The sequence below is a fragment of the Megalobrama amblycephala genome, linkage group LG4 (assembly GCF_018812025.1).
Source record: "Megalobrama amblycephala isolate DHTTF-2021 linkage group LG4, ASM1881202v1, whole genome shotgun sequence".
NCBI classification, from domain to species: domain Eukaryota; kingdom Metazoa; phylum Chordata; class Actinopteri; order Cypriniformes; family Xenocyprididae; genus Megalobrama; species Megalobrama amblycephala.
In genome coordinates this window covers 45,428,362-45,448,256 of record NC_063047.1, presented here as the reverse complement: position 1 = coordinate 45,448,256, position 19,895 = coordinate 45,428,362, and the positions used below count along the sequence as shown (strand labels likewise).

General features: G+C 45.2%; 1 protein-coding gene across 1 annotated transcript; it reads right to left on the bottom strand.

The window, feature by feature from the left end:
• Positions 1 to 6,469: 6,469 nt before the first annotated feature.
• On the bottom strand, positions 6,470 to 19,370 carry LOC125267697. Its single transcript, XM_048189577.1, has 2 exons — positions 17,823 to 19,370; positions 6,470 to 8,302 (listed from the first exon to the last, which is right to left on the bottom strand). The coding sequence occupies exon 1, from the start codon at positions 19,092 to 19,094 to the stop codon at positions 18,318 to 18,320; it is 777 nt and encodes a 258-aa protein (XP_048045534.1). The 5' UTR covers positions 19,095 to 19,370; the 3' UTR covers positions 6,470 to 8,302; positions 17,823 to 18,317.
• Between the last annotated feature and the right edge of the window lie 525 nt (positions 19,371 to 19,895).

Below are 19,895 nucleotides of genomic sequence, written 5' to 3'. Positions count from 1 at the left end.
CAGGTAGCCATCAGCTTCCGCAACTCCTCCTGATTGTCAGAATCCCAGCACGGAACAACCTCCGAGTTCAGGGTAGTGAATGGTGGTTGCCAGGTTGGAGGTAAGGCACAGTAGAGGGTCACAGCAACAGGGTGGAGAGTGTTTCCACCAGACATGGTTGTTGTCAGCCCCGGAGTGATGGAAGATGTCAAAAACGGGTAGTATGTATAGCCTTTCTCTGTTTTTAGACCATATCTTCCTTCACCCACATCCAGAAGGGCTTCAGCGGCTTTCAGGAAGTCCAAGCCAGCAATCAGGGGAAATGCGAGGTGGGCTCCCTTCATTATAAGAGTGTCCACCCTGCAGACTTTATCATGCCACTGGTAACTGATTGAGCTTTGGTTAATAGCCTGGTGAACCTTCCCATCAGCCATGATGAACCTTTGTGGGGCATTTGGAGTGAGTGAGGAAGCAGCGCCACCCAACTGTCTCCACAGGTTTTCCTGCATGAGGGTGTAGGTGCTACCTGTGTCCACTACAGCTCTAACTTCTTTACCTTTTACTATTACAGGAACCAAGAGGAGCGATGTCAGTGAGTGAGGTTGTGCGATAGATAATCCAGCCAGGTTTTTGGAGGTACTGCGTTCCGTAGATTTTTTATTGGCCTTTTCTTTGCTGTTTTGACCACCAACCTTCTGCCAATAATCTTTCGCCCCCATACAGTCTTTCTCCACCATAGATCCAACTTTCACCAGCTGTTCCACGGTCTTCACCGTCCCCCTCAAACAGCCCGCGACCCTGGGGTTAATGTTGTTGAGGATGCGGCTCACCATCTCGTCCACCGCCATATCAGGCTTCCATTTGAGGCAGAGGGCCCGGTAATCATAGGCAAAATCTCTCAGGCGTTGACGCGGCTGCTGGACCAAAGACCTCAGCTTATCCTCCACCTCCGTGAGGTAGTCATCTGGAAGAAAAGCCGCCATAAATGCCTTTTTGAAAGACTGCCAATCTGTTACCTTATTCTTCTCTGCTTTCCACCAGCTGAGAGCAGGCCCTCTCAGGACCGTGCTGAGGGTTCCGTAGAGCTCTCCACTGGGAAGAGGCCTGATGTCCAGGTAGTTCTCACACTGCTCGAAGAAGTTGAGCACATCCGATGTCTCACAGGAGTCGCCAAAAGTGGGAAACTCCAACCGAATAGGGGGCTGTGTGCAGAAAGACGATGTACTTGGAACAGCTGGAGGATTAAGCACAGTGGTTAATGGTGTAGACACAGGGGAAACCTCATATGTTGTATTGGCAGATTTTGGTAGTGGTACTTGAACTCTAGGGGCTGGCACTGGGGTTATGGGAACATGAACTGAGGATATAGAGTGAGCTGGAGTATAGGAGCGTAATCTGGAGAGAGAAGGGGTACTAGTTAGTCGTAACTTCTTCATTTGACTTTCCCACTTTGCATCTCTCCTCAGCAAACAGTCTGTCACGGCCCTCTCCAACTTCTCCAAGCAGTTACGGAAGTAATCCTCTAAGTCTGCCAAGCTAGCGTCCACAGCATCCCTGAAACTGGACTCCCGATTAAGGGTGCTTTCTACAGACTGTTTAAATTCATGCTCAAATGTTTGTACCTTAGTATTAAGGGCCAATAAATCCACCTTAACTTGAGCTATGTTTGTTTGCATGGTTTGTACCATATTCACATTCAATACACAGCTTTCACCATTAGCATTGTCATCATCATCATCATCTTCATCATCATCTGAAATATACAGTGAACTTAGCATATATGTTATTTCTGCAGTTGGATTGCGTCTGGTAACAAATGGGCCTGCAGTGAAATCTGCATTGGGAGTTTCAGAACTACACCCAGCTTCAGTTACCTCGTCAGTGTTGTCAGTATTCACAATTTCATCTTGTTGGGTATTTACATCTGTGTTCTCCATTTTTTTTTTTTTTTTCAACAAGAAGTATAACAAAATTACACACAAAAAAGAACGATCCCCGTACGGGCCACCAATATGTAACACTCCAGTTAATATGCCAGGAAGTTACACTAAATAAAGGGAACGTTTATGCTTCTTAAACAGCAGGAAAAAAAAGAAATACAACAGGAGACAGATGTCAACAATAAACCCAAGTGTATTTACAATTCAATCCGTGTACACCACCAAAAAACCAGGTTAAACATCCAAGATAAAAAAATGTGTGTGTGTTTGTGTGCGTGTGTATCTGAAAAGTCTCTAGAGTCCAGCGCGTTGCAAAGTTTATATAGGAGCAGTCTCACCGGGGAAATAACCAGTTCGTGAGCAGGATCCTACAGGTATACTCCAACTGTTTTGAGTCCTCTTGGGCGAGTAATCCGTGGGGAAAAAACACAATATACTCCACAAGAGACAGCGAAAAATCAGCACAGCAAAAAAAACAGTCAGCAACGAAGCAAGGAAAAAAGATTTAAATATGAATGAAAAAGACGCGCTTCCCAACACCGGCGTGCCGGTTCCTTATAAAGAAAAAAAAACATTGTAAACGTCCCAATCAAGCCTCTACAAATGATTCAGAACGCTGCAGCACGTCTCGTCTTCAACGAGCCCAAAAGAGCCCACGTCACGCCTCTCTTCATCTCTCTTCACTGGCTACCACTTGCTGCTCGCATCAAATTCAAGGCGTTGATGCTTGCTTACAGATCTGCCACAGGCTCAGCACCCTCCTACTTCCACTCACTCTTACGAGTCTACACTCCTACCAGAAACCTGCGCTCATTAAAGGAGCGAAGGCTTGTGGTACCATCACAGAGAGGCACAAAATCACTTTCCAGAACGTTCTCGTTCACTGTTCCTTGCTGGTGGAACGATCTTCCTGCCTCCATCCGGAATGCGGAATCCCTGGCAATATTCAAAAGACAGCTGAAAACCCATCTCTTTCATGAGCACTTAACCTCATCTTAAAAAAAAAAAAAAAAAAAAAAAAAAATTTCTTACTCCTATCCTTTCACTTCCTCTAATCCCTCTCTATTGTAGCTTAGGATAATCTGAGCACTGCCTATAACTTGTATTATGAGCACTTCTTGTCTATTTGCCTCGTCATGACGACTCGCTTGTTGTATTCCTCACTTGTAAGTCACTTTGGATAAAAGCGTCTGCCAAATGAATAAATAAAAATGTAAATGTAAATGTAAATGTCCCGCTGTAATGACGTAACGTCACGTGACGACGTAGCGCGAGCGACATCTCGCGGGAGCGTAAAGCAGGGTAAAACACAGACAACATATAGTGAGAAAACAACATACAGGAGAAAGCTATTTACAGATAATAGTCAATGCATCATTATTATTGGCTATAATTGGCTTCCCCTTATGTGGCAACGCTACAAACGTCTGGATGTGCACAGCTGAATCACCAGACTAGGTAAGCAAGCAAGAACAATAGTGAAAAATGGCAGATGGAGCAATAATAACTGACATGATCCATGATAACATGATATTTTTAGTGATATTTGTAAATTGTCTTTCTAAATGTTTCGTTAGCATGTTGCTAATGTACTGTTAAATGTGGTTAAAGTTACCATTGTTTCTTATTGTATTCACGGAGACAAGAGCCATCGTTATTTTCATTATTAAACACTTGCAGTCTGTTTAATTCATAAACACAACTTCATTCTTTATAAATCTCTCCAATAGTGTGTAATGTTAGCTTTAGCCACGGAGCACCATCAAACTCATTCAGAATCAAATGTAAACATCCAAATAAATACTCTACTCACATAATCCGACGCATGCATGCAGTATACATGACGAACACTTTGTAAAGATCCATTTTGAGGGTTATATTAACAGTGTAAACTTTGTTTATGCACTGTTTAAGGCAAGCACTATGGGCGGGGAGCGTGAGCATTTAAAGGGGCCGCAACATGAATCGGCGCATTTCTAATTATGCCCCAAAATAGGCAGTTAAAAAAATGAATTAAAAAAAATCTATGGGGTATTTTGAGCAGAAACTTCACAGACACATTCAGGGGACACTTTAGACTTATATTACATCTTGTAAAAAAACGTTTGATGGCACCTTTAATGATAACAACATCAGCATTGTGTGACTATGTGTATTTAGTGTGTATTAGCGTTGCTTTTGACTACAGGTGAATCTCCAGTTGTCACTGACGATTGTCATTTGGACCTTTCTGGATTACAATCCGCCATCCACCATTTGATAATAATTTGCATGGTTTGATGAGATCCAAGCTAAGCGATCATTACATTTAATCACCATTGGTAGCACGATTTATTGTAAAGCTTTTTTTCTCAGTTGGTCAGAACAAAATAGCAGACACGTTACTGTTCAGATGACATTTTCCGGTGAAAATTCTTATTTTGGTCATACTTCCAGACGTATAGAATCTGTGATTCCGGAGGACAGTATCCACACCAACTATCAGATTCATCTGCGCTGAGGAGCCGTGCAAATACACAACCCACGTAAGGATGATAATTCCACAAATAACTGCAATTGCAGGTTTCAAACAGAGATGGCGACAAAGAGGCAAAACTTACGGACTGCAGCTTTAAAATTAATATATTTTAAAAGTTCTAAATTGCAACTTTTGTCACTACAAATGTATTATTACAAATTAAGTACTTTATTTTAGAAGAATGCTAAAGTATTTTTCTTTTTACGAGGGTTGTGCACTTTGTGAATCTTGAAACCTAATTATTATAATATAATTTATTGTAATTGCATTGGAAATAGTGACCAACACTGGCTTCACAATTTTTCTCCATGTGTATTCCACAGAAGAAAGTAAGTCAGCAGGTTTGGTGCTTTAATACTGACAGGGTGAATGATGTCATGATTTTTATTTTAGGTGAACTATTCTTTTAAACATGCTTGCATTCACCCAAAGCAAAAAAAGGTAAAGGCAGATAATATATAGAGCTCTTTTCATTGGAACTCCAACTAACTCTCAGCTGCTCTGAATTAATTCATCATGCAGCAGCTCCTGATATAAATGCAATTTGTTTTGCAGGGGTAATGTTCCTTACTGCAAATTTATCATGCCAGACTCCAGGACAGTTTGTTCAGCTCTTCCAAGAACTCCATATTTCATCTGCAAGCCCATTTTAGATGCCAGGATCATCGTTAAGAGAAATAATTTTTAATATGTTATCATTGATTTGGTTAATATAAATCCCTTCATCACTGACTGATAGGAAAATTCACAGAATGATTGACCTATAAAGATCTTTTCTCAAAACATGACAGTTCTACACGGCCTCATTATTTGAATTAAATTACACATAAGTATAAGCATGTGTAATGAGTACATTTTGATTATCATACATCACACATCACTAGCGTCTGTGCGTGTTGAACTAATTCTTGCCCATTAGCACCTGAACTTGCGTGAGAATTCAATTCATGCCTCAGCTCTGATGATTGCTGTTGATACCGTCAGTCTATTTGAAGGTTCAGTAAGTAATTTTCCCTCATTAAAAAGTTTTACATCTGAAGAATATGTTTAAAATTATGTACACTCACATGAAATGGAAACTCCAGTCATATCAGTAGATTAATAAAATCTTTTTTATTGTAGATGAAGCAGGTTGCTTAATGGAGGCCCCATATTTATACTACTACTTTATTTATCTCAATAACATCCATGTTATCAGAGATATTTCCTTGAGGAATAAATGAATCATGTGTGACTGCAAATAGTAAATTTTTTGCATTAGCATCAGTTAATGACTTTTGCATGATAGTGCTTCCATACTACTAGGTATACAAGATACACTACAAATACAAGACCACTGCCATATCAGCCAGCAGAACAAATAAAAACTAATGGGTGCATCTTAAAACATTATCTTAGTCAGTTAGAGGAGTATGTACAGGGTTTTACCTGCATTTGGAGGCCGCCAAATATAATCTTTATCCTGCTAAAGATTAATTTGTTAATTTAATGTGAGTGTTTGTGTAAGTGCTCTGTGAAGAGCATCAAATGTTTCTTTTTACAATTTGTTTTTGTAGCATTAAGCTTTGTAGCCAATCACAGGCATATCTGTTGAGCACATGAACACAATGGCCAACCAGATTTAAGTTAGTCAGAATCTGCCTAAAAGGGCGGAGCTTTTGTTCAACGTGAGTTCTACACACGCGCAAATCCTGTCATTATAACCAACAAAGTATAAACACGATGTCAATAAGAGATTCATTGCACAGTGTAGACGGTTTCATTGATTATAATGGGAATTTTCACAAAAGTGCAGCTTTGTGTACCTTGCATTGAATGCAAGTAATTGACAGCTTCAGTGATTATAGAGCCAGTGATCTTTGCTTACTTTCTGTAAAATATATATTTTTACATGCTGCTAACTACACATGGCAAAGTTTATGGATTGACAGCCTATTCAAATGCGCCATTGAATCCAATTAACAGCGACGAACATAGCAATGGATGAAACAAAAGAATCTGATACTGTATGTCAAATGATCTGTGCATGTCTTGGAGTGTAAATGCATCAGATATCTGGGCATCTGCCTGTGGTAGATTTTTCCTACGCACCTGACTTAGTTAAACACGGGTGTCCCAAACACCCATAAACCTATAAATTTATACTCTACTGAGCGTACTTTTAATACCTGTTCGAGTCGGCCGACGTTTCGGCCTATCTTGGTGCACTATCACCTGATACTAAGCTCTTTAGTGCTCCTCACCTCCACTAAACACTATCACTATAGTATAGAAAAAGATCTCTAGTGCTTAGGTTTGCTGCAGCCTAAAATCCAGACAGACTCCAGTCTATGCCTCATAATATGCTTTAATCACGGCCGGGAGAGTTCTCATCATTCCAGAGAATCTCTCTCCGAACAAAGGAATACAGCAGGTTTTATAGGATTTCAGGAACACTTCGCAGTCAGTATGGCATGATCTATTACTCATTATCATCAGTCTTAATACAATTGGTTCAGATTTAAGGAAAACATCTCAGTTCCTCCGTCCCGCATAAATTTAGATTAGAACAACTGAATCACAAGATCATCAAAAAATGTCTCAGGGTTAATAGTTCAGATTACTCAATAGGTTAGAACAATTCCTCAAAGACTATTTTTTATCCCCAGAAGGATGCTGTCTAGCCAGCACAGCAGAATGTTTCTGAATCACAACACTCAGTCCTAGTGACTGTTTCTCTATTTCTAAGTTAGATTATTATTATTGGGCCTGTAGAAGAAAAGAAATGTTAGTTCATTATTAATTAGTTCAAAAATTCCATCACATTCCCCTCTCTTGATCATATTTTACTTCAATCAAAAATTATCAAACTTGATTAAAATCGATGCACATTATTATCCTGCAGATTTTGGTATTCATTCCTGTTAGATGGCAACAATTCTACATACTCTCTTTCTTCCCTTGCTTCCACAATGCTTTGGACAAATCTTCCCAATACAACTCGAATGCACTTCATCAAACACCCAATTATCATCATTGCAACAAGCAAGGTTGCGAATATCATTGCCAAAAACTTTAGTATGGGTCCGAAGATATTGCCAAAAGCATTGCGGAAGGCATCAGAGATCCAATCTAAACTCCATCCTATCCCCTTATTCTTGGCCTGTTCATCTTGCCACAAATCATCCCGAACCTTTGTCATGTCAGTCAGCACCCTTGAAATACTACCATCATCAGCATCATAAGCTGGAACAAAAGTACAACATTCCTTACCAATTTTTGTTGGTTTGCATGTTGCTTGGCTGTGTAACTAGCATATTTCCAAAACATATTCAACTCAAAATGATGCTGGTTCACGTTAGATGCATGGTCATGATGAACAGGAACTGACATCACCTCCTTTTTCCCTCTACTTGCAACACTCCCTGTAGAAAATTCAAATAGAAGCAAAAGCACAACCAAAATCACCACACTTATGAATGCAATAACACATATGCTACACTTAAACAATTTGTCGGCCCAGAGCTGATCATCCCGTTGGCCCCACAGACGTCTGAAGCGTTCCATCTTCACCTTGATGACTCTTTGCGAGCCGTAGCAAGGTCTTTCCTTCGTTGGCAGAGGAGGGATCGTCACTAGTATGCCCTGATTTCCTCTACTTTTGGCTTGAATCTGCGTGTTGGTGGGGCTTACAATGTGACACGTGAACCCAGGTGTCATGTTCAGCGACCTTGATTGCGGTGTTTGTTGTTAGATTGATCTCGTATGGCCCTAGCCACCTTGGGTTGTTCCACGCCTTTCGCCTGAGATCTTTGATCCAGACCCACTGTCCTGGCTCGTAAGAGTGCTGGGGTCCAACACCTGGAACTGGCAGAGCAGCTTTAACCTGCGAATGGATTGTTTTGATAGTTTTGGTTAAGGATAACATATATTTTCTCATTTGCTCATCCACCCCCGCCAAGCCCTCCTGGGGAGGAGGTTCAATTCCTACTCGCATGGGACGACCTGTAAGAATTTCATGTGGGCTGAGGGCTGTTCTTGCCCCTTTTCGGGCTCTCATGGCCATCAAAACAATGGGTAAGGCTTGGACCCATGTCATTCCAGTTTCTGCCATAACTTTACACAATTTATTCTTTATCGTCTGGTTAGCTCTCTCAGCTGCACCTGCACCTTCCCAGCCTGTAGGAGCAATGTTTTCTCAAATTTATTCTTAATCCTCTTGCCAATTCAGTTATAACTTTATTTACAAAATGTGTTCCATTGTCACTAGACAATTTTCCAGGCACTCCCCATCTAGGAACTACCTCTCATATTAGAGCTTTTGCTACAGCCGCAGCATCAGCTTTTCTGCTTGGGAAACACTCAACCCACTTTGAAAACATATCAATAATTACAAGACAATACTTCTACCCTTGACATGGTGTCAATTCAATGAAATCCATCATGACATGCTCGAAGGGAAATTCTGGTACAGGGTGAGCAGAGGGAACAATCCGTTTACTCTGCTTTCCCACATTATTCGCTGCACAGATGTGGCATTTCTGGCAAAACTTCTCTGCCACTGCTGTAAATCCTGGAGCCACCCAGGAAGTACTGATCAAATCATTCATAGCCAATTTTGAGGCATGATCTACCCCATGAGCCCAATTTGCAAAGTTTGGATATAGCTGTTTAGGCAGAAATGGCTTACCTGTTTCGGTATCTCTCCAGACACCTTCATCATCTTTTACACCCCTCTGACCAAATTTTCAACTCACGGTCAGTACCCAGTTTCTGAACCTCGCTTAATGATGGTGGTAGCTGGGTGCTATCGGTAGCGAGGGATGTAAAACCTATAAATTCAGTTGGCACGCATCCCGTCAGTGCGGTGTTTTTTGCTATGGAATCGGCAAAATTATTACCTTTCGATATTTCGTCAGAACTTTTCATATGAGCCGCGCATTTACAAATAGCGATTTCTTTTGGCAACAATAAATTCTCCAATAACTTATCAATCAATTTTGAATGTGCCACGGGTTTTCCATTAGCAGTAAGGAAACCTCGGTTCTTCCATACTGCTCCATGGTCATGGCAGACGCCAAAAGCATAACGTGAGTCAGTATATATTGTGATAGAACGCGAGAGTGCAACAAGTTCTGCTGCTTGAGCTGAATGATGTTGAGGTAAACATTGGGTTTCAACTATCTCGAATTTACAAATGGCATATGCAGTTGAAAGCAGTCCCGTATGTGGATTCCGGAGACACAACCCATCCACATAATAAATCAATTCAGGATTGGATAAAGGTGTATCTTGTAAATTAAGTCGTGGTTTCATCATTATCTCTACTACCTGTGTACAGTCGTGGGGTTCCCCATCTTCCTCTGTGGGAAGTAGTGTCGACGGGTTTAACGTGGTGCATCTTTTCAATGTGACATTTGACATTGTGAGCAGGACGTTTTTCCAGTGCAGTGAACGTGCAGCTGTCAGATGAGCTGTCCTTGACTGCAATAACAAAGCGTGTACTGCATGAGGAACATAAACAGTTAATTGATGGAAAGCCACCAAATCCGAACATGCTAATACAGCTTCGACCGTGGCGGCTACAGAACGTAGGCACTGTGGCATTCCTCTTGCGACAGTGTCTAATCGTTTGGAATAATATCGATCGGGCGTCGACGGTCACCATGGGACTGAGTTAAAACAGCAGACATGAACCCTTTTTTCTCAGAGACAAATAATTCAAAAACCTTTGTATAATCAGCCAACCCTAAGCTGGGTGCAGTGGTCAATGATAATTTTAATTTCTCAAATGCAATTTGGCGTTCGTCTGTCCAAGTGTTCAGATCTGTCATTTTTTTTGACCTCATGAGCTGCCATGAGAAGGGGATTTGAGATCTCAGCATAATCTTGGATCCATGGTCTACAGTATCCGGTCATATATATATATATATATATTCATGACATAAAGCTCATTTAATCCAATCACTGCGCTGTAGTATGCATCAGGGGCAGTTTCTTCATTAGGGCAATAGGGCGACGCACCACCAAAGTGAGAAAGGGACGGATTTTTCAATCACATTCAACCCTATGCATAAGATTATAATTGCAGTATTATGCATGAGGAAGCATCACTTCTCTCGGAAGTGGATTGTTTTGCTGTAATCTACCAGCATAAATGGAAAATATGTTTGCATGAGATCGCATTACAGCGGAGAATTTAAATGTCACAAAAGTGCTGTTCATTCACCTCTGCCTGCTCTAGCTGCATTCAAATAGGCCTACGCAAGCCGTAGGCTGTTTACCTCAGCACAAGCACGTGTGTTGTTTGTATTTTGCTCGCGATGCGGTCAGAACTGGAGTTTGAATACAAACACATGAAAAATACGATTGTTTTTATGATATACAAGCGGAGCGCGCATATGCTCTGTTTCAGCGCGGAGCTCCACGATGAGTTTAATAACACTAGCCACGTGACACATAGCTCATACAGAATAAAGTATCCGTGTTTAAAGTTTTTATTTCACACATTCTCCTGCACCAAACATTAACCAGCACGGTGTAGTTATGCACACATATTTTCATCAAGTTGTGGAAGCTTGTTCCGTCGCATTTGCATCAGGTGTACTCATTTTGTAAAACTTGCCGCGTTCGCGTTTGATCTTAGCGTACAACTCTTGAACACTGGCTGGTGTTTAATGTCTCTGTGGTGTACGTCACCACGCAAATAGCCAATCGCGTTCTGCTCTTTCTAACGGCTGCACCTCAAGTCAGTGATGTTGTAATGTATATATAAAATATATATAAAATTCCGAAATACCGGAAATGTGTTTAAAAATCATATCACCGTGTAATAAAGGTTCTTGTATAGTGGGAAGGAAGAGGACAGGGATCGGCTTTGGCTGCTGACAGTCTTTATTCTCACCAGAGAAAATATCAAACACATAAACAAAAAGACGGTGCAACGCACACTCAATAATTCCACATCCAAGGACGGGCTTCACTCCATGGAACGAGCACGGCTCACACAGCGACTGTCAGCAGTCCCTCTCTTTCTCACACGCTCCTGCTTCTCCTGGCGTTTTATCCTGTCTCCACGCCAATTACTGGAACAAGAAACAGGTGTTCGTGATTTACATTCAACCCGTTCAATCACCGCACATCCCCAGACGCTCCCTCCTGTTGCAGACCCCGCTAAACCACGCCCCCCTCGCCACATACCCCCACCGCCCGACTCAGGCCGGGGAGCCGTCTGGCCTGCATCCCCCCCCCCCCCCCCCCCCCCCCCCTTTTCTGGAGAGGAAGTCGGCCACAGCCATCTGAACACCCGGCCTGTGGATCACCTTGAATTTAAAAGGCTGTAAAGCGAGATACCAACGGGTGATCCGCGCGTTGGTGTCCTTCATGCGGTGGAGCCACTGCAGAGGGGCATGGTCCGAACAGAGGGTGAACTCCCGCCCCAGGAGATAATAGCGGAGGGTGAGGACGGCCCACCTGATGGCTAAACACTCTTTCTCCACGGTGCTGTACTTAGCTTCTCTCTTGGAGAGCTTGCGGCTAATGTACAGCACCGGCCGCTCCTCACCCTCTATCTCCTGGGACAGGACCGCACCCAGCCCCCTGTCCGACGCGTCTGTCTGCAACAAAAAGGGGAGAGAGAAATCAGGGGAATGAAGTAACGGCCCGCCACATAAAGCAGCCTTCACCTGGGTAAAGGCCTGCTGGCACAGCTCCGTCCACTGGACCATATCTGGTGCATCCTTTTTAGTCAGATCAGTCAACGGGCTGGTGAGGTCTGAATAATTAGGAACAAACCTCCTGTAATATCCCGCCAGCCCGAGGAACTGTCTGACCTCCTTTTTGGTCTTGGGACGCGGACAGGTTGCAACCACTGCTGTCTTATCAATTTGGGGACGCACCTGTCCATATCCCAAGTGGAAGCCCAGATACCTTACTTCCATGCGCCCAATTGCACACTTCTTCGGGTTGGCCGTGAGCCCAGCCCCTCTCAGCGACCTCAGGACAGCCCTCAAATGCTGCATATGCCGCTGCCAATCATTACTAAAAATAATAATGTCATCCAGATAGGCAGCCGCATATGCAGCATGGGGCCGTAAGATCTTGTCCATGAGTCACTGAAAGGTAGCCGGTGCCCCGAACAGCCCGAACGGAAGGGTCACGAATTGGTGTAATCCAAACGGCGTCGGGAAAGCGGTCTTTTCTTTGGATAATGGAGACAAGGGGATCTGCCAATACCCTTTCGTTAAGTCCAGTGTCGAATAAAAGCGAGCTGTACCGAGCCGGTCAAGCAATTCGTCCACACGCGGCATTGGATACACGTCGAATTTCGACACTGCATTCACCTTGCGATAATCCACACAGAACCGCACTGAGCCGTCTGTTTTGGGAACCAAAACTATCGGGCTCGCCCAGTTACTGCTGGATTCCTCTATTACCCCCATTTCAAGCATTGCCTCTAATTCTGCCTGAACCACTTTTTTTTGTGTTCAGGTAACCTATACGGCCGGCTGCGAATCACCACGCCCGGCTCTGTCTCGATGTGGTGCTGAAAGAGGTCAGTACGGCCCGGTAGGGGAGAGAACACGTCGGCAAACTCAGCCTGTAATTTGGAAACATCAGTGAGCTGTGAGGGCGAAAGGTGATCTCCCCCCGGGGCCAGAGCGAGGGATTGTTTTTTTACATTCGCCTCTGGCCCGAGATCATCCTCCCCGCTAATCACCGTCGCCAGCATCACTGACTCCGCCTCACTCCATTTTTTAAGGAGGTTGAGGTGATAAATTTGACGTGCCCCTCTCCTATCGGACCGTATTACTTCATAATCGAGATCACCAACTCGCCGTGTGACCTCAAATGGTCCTTGCCACTTCGCCAGTAATTTTGAGCTTGACGTGGGGAGTAATACGAGCACTTTCTCTCCCGGTGCAAATTTACGCAGATTAGTTCCCCTGTCATACATCCGGCACTGTCTGTCCAGGGCTTGTAACAAATTCTCCATAGATAGCCGCCCCAAAGTGTGGAGTTTTGTTCTCAAGTCCAGCACATACTGAATTTCATTTTTCGATTGAGATGGTCCGTCCTCCCAAGACTCTCTTAGGACATCCAACACAAAGCGGGGGTGGCGCCCAAAGAGAAGCTCAAAGGGGGAAAACCCCGTGGAGGCTTGCGGGACCTCTCGCACAGCGAACAACAGGGGTTCCAACCATTTGTCCCAATTTTTGTCGTCTTCTTGAACGAACTTACGAATCATGGATTTAAGCGTGCGATTAAAGCGTCCGACCAAACCGTCTGTTTGTGGGTGGAAGACGCTGGTTCGAATCGATTTAATGCCCAACAATTCGTACAGTTCGCGTAGCGTACGTGACATAAAAGCCGTGCCTTGATCAGTGAGGATTTCTTTCGGAATCCCCACTCGGGAGATTAAACTGAAGAGGGCGTCCGCAACACTCTTAGCGGAAATGTTGCGGAGAGCCACTGCTTCTGGGTATCGTGTTGCATAATCCACAATGACTAATGCAAAACGCTGCCCTCTCGCTGATCGCTCTAATGGCCCGATGAGGTCCATACCAATTCGTTCGAAGGGGACCTGCATTAATGGAAGGGGGCGCAAAGGCGCTTTTGGAGTGGCCGGAGGATTTACCAGCTGACATTCACGACAAGACGCGCACCACCTGCGCACGTTCTCGTGGATGCCCGGCCAAAAGAATTGGGCCATGAGGCGATTTAGTGTCGCTGTTTGTCCTAAGTGTCCAGCCATTGGGTTAGAGTGAGCCGCATGGAAAAGCATTTCCCTGCGGCTCTTTGGTACTAATAACTGGGTTGTATCCTCTTTTGACTGAGTGTCTTGGGTCACTCGATACAACCTATCCTTAATAATCGCAAAATAGGGATAAATCACTGGTCGTCCAGGCTGGAGAGGCTGACCGTCGATCGTGCTGACCCTCTCAAACGCATTTTTCAGCGTCTCATCGTGAGACTGCTCCAGGGGGAAATCATCACGGTCCGAGAGAATCAGTCTCCCAATTCCGCTCTGTTCCCCTGAGGCAGTCACCACTGGTCCCCGGTCAGTCTCCCCTGCCTGCACTCGCACTTCCTTTCCCCGCGAGCATTTACTCCAAGAGGCCCCCGAACATAAATGTCCCAATAATTTATTAAATGCGGGCCAATTCGTCCCCAAAATTATCGGGTGCCGGAGGTGCGGATTAACTGCCACCTCCACACTATGCTTTTGTCCCCTAAATAGAATCCTGACTGACACCAACGGATAACTCGCGATATCCCCGTGCACACACCGTACCCTAACCATGCGGCCTGTATCCAATGCCCCGGATGAAATCAGGCTTTGATGCACGGAGGTTTGGTTACAACCTGAGTCCACCAAAGCCTGATATGTACCCCCCTTGATACTCACTGGTATCTGGTACTGACCAGCTTGACCGGGGGCGACCTGCAGGTCGTCCGGGACCCGGATCAATGTCCCCACCTCCATCACTGGACACCGGTCTATGAAGTGATCCGGGTCCCCGCAACGGCAACAGGCCGGCCCAGACCTGCCCGCCGCTCCAGTGGCGGAGAACGGGCCGAATGATTGGCGTGGAGAGAGGGGAGAAGCAGGCGCGGGGTCCAGCCCGGCGGTGGCTAGTCCCGCCCCCCTGGGCGGGGCTCTCGGCGCCACGAACTGCCGATGATCCGTTCCACCCCGCCCCCGGGGCGGAACACGAGGCGGGCCGGGCGGACAGGACCTAGGTAGAGGGACAGGTCTGGAGAGAGAGAGGGGAGGAAGAGAGGGAGAGAGAGAGACAGATGGCAGGGGTTCGCCGACCACTGGGCACGCAACCAGGTGGTCCTCCGCCAATTGGATGGCCGAATCCAGCGACGTGGGCCGGTGGCACTGGACCCACTCGGCGGTCTTCTTCGGAAGCCGAGTGGTGAACTGTTCCAGCACCACCCGATCGATCATCTGCAGCCATTTGCGGCACGAGTCCCGGAGCTGTTGGGCCAACACGAAAGGCCGGCCCGCCTCCCCCAGCTCCAGAGACCGGAAACGCTGACGGTGCTGCTCGGGGGAGCGGCCGACCCGCTGCAGGATGGCCCTCTTGAGGTCGTTGAAGACCAGGAGGTTCTGGATGGGCAGCTGCTGCGCTGCCACCTGCGACTCGCCCGAAAGCAGCGGGACGAGCCGCATGGGCCACTGGTCCCGGGGCCAACCTGACACCTCAGCAGTCTTTTCGAATAGGTCCAGGAAGGCCTCCGGGTCATCTTGCGGGCCCATCTTCTGCAGTGCCAGCTGGAAGGAACCAGCAGCTGTCGCGCTGGTCTCCGCGGGAACCTCCCGGTCTATCCAGCTCCGGAACCTCTCGCGGTCCTCCTGCTGGCCCTGGACAATCGCCTCGAAGCAACGCTCCTGATCATTTCGGAGGTCCAGCAGGGCCCGATGTTGTTCTTGATGAAGGGCCGCGAGGGACGCGATGATGTCCGCAAACGGCATTCCAGCGGCGGGGGTTGCCTGCATGGCGGCGGCTTCCGTCTTCCTTCCCGGGTTTCGGCACCAGTGTAATAAAGGTTCTTGTATAGTGGGAAGGAAGAGGACAGGGATCGGCTTTGGCTGCTGACAGTCTTTATTCTCACCAGAGAAAATATCAAACACATAAACAAAAAGACGGTGCAACGCACACTCAATAATTCCACATCCAAGGACGGGCTTCACTCCATGGAACGAGCACGGCTCACACAGCGACTGTCAGCAGTCCCTCTCTCTCTCACACGCTCCTGCTTCTCCTGCCGTTTTATCCTGTCTCCACGCCAATTACTGGAACAAGAAACAGGTGTTCGTGATTTACATTCAACCCGTTCAATCACCGCACATCCCCAGACGCTCCCTCCTGTTGCAGACCCCGCTAAACCACTCCCCCCTCGCCACACACCGTTATCGAAAAAAATTATATCGCGATATATATTGATATTGAATTATTGTCCAGCCCTATTTTCTGCTAAGAAATTCAACAATGCACGTGTGTCGGCTTCACAGGAGGCTTTGTCTGGGGAGCAAATCAACAAATCATCCACATACTGAATTAATGTACTTCCTTTAGGTGGGATGAAACTTTCTAAATTTCAGGAAAGTTCTTCGGTAAACACAGTGGGAGATTCTATATATCCCTGCGGCATTACAGTCCAAGTCCAGCGCTTATTCTGGAATTGGAATGAGAACCAGAATCTACTCTCTGGGTGGACTGGGATCGAGAAAAATGCATTTGCCAAATCAACTACTGAGAAGTAAGTGGCATTATTTGGAATCTCGGATAGAATTATAGAAGGATTAGGTACGATTGGAGAACGAGGCTGAACAGCTGCATTCACCAATCGCAAATCCTGCACAAAACGCCATTCACCTGATGCCTTTCTTACAGGGAGTATCGGTGAATTGATGGGTGAATCTGGACAAGGCACAATAGCCCCCTTTTCGACGAGCGCTGCATGAACTTTAGAAATTCCTTCTACAGCTTCTTTGCTGAGAGGATATTGAGGCCTATATGGCCTGTGCTGAGTTTTAGGCGTGATTACAAGAGGTGTTGCATTCTTTATCCGACCAATATCAAATTTATCTTTTGCCCAAAGAGTATCTGGAACCCCTGATAAATCAAAATCATTTTCAATTGGAGTACTAGAAATATTATTTCTCTCTTCACTGCACAACCTGTGAACCGTCACTGTCTGCATTGCTGGATATGCTCTTACCCCTGCTTCATTTGTATAATACCCATCATCATGCCAAGTCCAGCCCCCTTCTCCACTTGCTCCGTGAGCCACACTCCTACTTCCGCCCAGGAGCTTCCTCTTTTCCCCACTGAGACGTGAGGCTGGACTTGCATCTGTTGGAAAAGAGTAGATTGAGATGGCGTTAGTTTTACAGTGAATGCTGAGAAATGTTGCGATATTAACAGATATTCAAGATTCAATGTCTCACCCAGAGATCCATCGAACCAACTTTCTTCATATTCACTGTTTCTCTCATGACCCACAAACCATGAAGTGCAATGGAAATGAGATGGTTTTTCATAATCAGCAGGTATAAAACTAAATTCTGAATATGGATCAAATGAAGGAGTTATAGCCCAATTATAATACCAGTTTGGTAATATCTGAGCAAAATTAGCACTCATAGTTGTCACTTCAACTCCCCTCAAGGAAACATCGATTGTTAATCCTAATTTAGAAATTAGATCCCTGCCCATCAAATTTAAAGGACATGTTTGAGAAATCAGAAATGAATGTGTACACTTTTTCTCCCCATTAACTACTGCTAATGGCATTGACACTTTATCAATCTGTGCTATCCCTGATATACCATAAGTAGTACAAGTTTGGTCAGAAAGTGGCAATTTATCAAATTTAGATGCAGTCTCTACTGTAAGTGTTGACCTCGTGGCCCCAGTGTCCAATAACATGGAGATTGGAAGTCCTTGTACAAGTATCGTCATCATTGGATTTGAGCTTGGGTCTTTAGTCAGTTGAATAAGCTGAGTTGTTCGGGTTTGAGTGTCTCCCTCCTCATCCTATGCTGTGGAGCTTGCCGTTGGCGGAGGGGGAGGAAAAGAAGAAGTGTGTTGTTGCTCTCTGTAGTTCTGCCTCTGCTGCGGATAGCTCTGCTGTGGCTGCTGTCGGAAGTTATTTTGGTACTGCTGCTGTTGGGGGAAGTTGTTCGGATTTTCTGGACACTCCCTGGCCCAATGACCTTTCTGGCCTCAGATTCTACACCTGTCTCTGTCCCCAATCCTGCCATTCTGTGCATTCCACCTGCCACGGCCTCTGCCTCATCCTCTTCTTGCCTCTTGATAGTTGTCATCTCTTGGCATTTGGTTGTTGGACTGGGACTGGTAAAACATGTACTGAGCATTCTCCAACTACTGCTGTTTCTCTGTGTTCCTCTTTTCATCATTCTGCTCAGCATGTTTGGCATGTTGCATCACTACTTCCAGATTCTGAGCTTCCCATCCAATGCAGGTCAATTTGACAGCTTTCTGTATGTTTGGAAGCAGGCCATTTACAAAATGGTGTTTCAGAACTCCTGTGTTGTTGGTTCCTTCTGGAAGACCTGTACATTCATCAACAACAGTCTTTAGTCTCGCAAGATAAGCAGTGACAGTCTCACCTTTCAACTGCTTCGTGTTGGCAATCGCTGCCCAGTCTGGCCGTAGTGGGTAAGCCAGTCTCAGTCTCTCAAGCATTGCTGTCCATTGAACTCTCCACTCCTGAGTTTCAGTTCCTCCTTCATCCAGACGCTGCAGGTCGGGGTTGAAAGCGTCTTCGCCTGCTCCACGCACTTCTGTCCACTTCAATCCCAGTCTTGCACTGAATATTGCTGACCGGTCTCGACCTGTGGGTTTATAAGTTACATCAACATTTGTAACTGCACTTATGAACCGTTCTACCCCTTTTTCTGGATCTGGGAGTGCGGCTGTCACATTTCGAAGCTCTTCCAAATCCCAAGGTCTCTCCACCCACACTGGCCCTTCAGCACCTGGAAACTGAAGCATAGGCAAATTACAAGTTTTCTCAGTCTTTTTCCCAATCACAGAGACCGGCCGAGTTTTCATTGGGTGTGTGAGAGGTGGTTTTCCAGCTTTTCTTTTCACCCCCTTGAATACACGGCTTAGGGGCTCACGCAACTCAGGTGTCATCGCCTCGTTCAGGAGTCTTCGAACTTCCTGATAAACCCCTGCATCCCTCTCATCCTCATCATCATCTGAGCTCTTGCTTCTGCTTCTTGGTCTGCAAGGCAATAAGAGCAACCTTTTCCTCCTCACCTTTTCTTTGCCTCTCGTATCGAGCCTCCGCTTCCCGCTCCCATCTGTTGAACAGCGTCCAGTCAATCCGTCAGCCGCTTCTTTGGGGATAGATTCTCCAAGATACGTCTTGATTCTCCTAAAATTGACACACTCAAAGTACCACAGTTTTTCTCAAATTGTCCTTTTGTGAACTTTGACCACAACTGAATTTGAGCAATTTGTTCTTCTCGCAAATTCCACTCTCTAACCAATTCTCGGAAAGGACCCCGGATCTCAGTTTTTTCAGTTTTTATTTTACCGCAGCAATTCCCCATTGTTAATTAAGCAAGCAAGTACTTCTTTGCAGAAACAATAGCAAAAGCAAGATATTCTTCCTATATATTTTCTTCTCTTATTTCAACGAGAGTAATAGCAACAGCAAAAAGAGGGCAGACAGAATAAGCAAATTCTTCGTTGCTAGAAGGAGAGAAAGAGGAAAAAACAATCTTATAAATTCAGTTTACTGGATAAATATCTGAGCTATATCTCCAAGCCCAAATCATGGGATATCCTGGAATAGGAGGAACAGGATTCAATCCCAATTCTCCTGTGCTTCTATCTATGTATGGTCTTAAATTAGGTCTAGTCAACAAATACAAGGATGTTTGACCTACCATTAAATATGGGTCTAGATTGTAATCATAATACCATGCT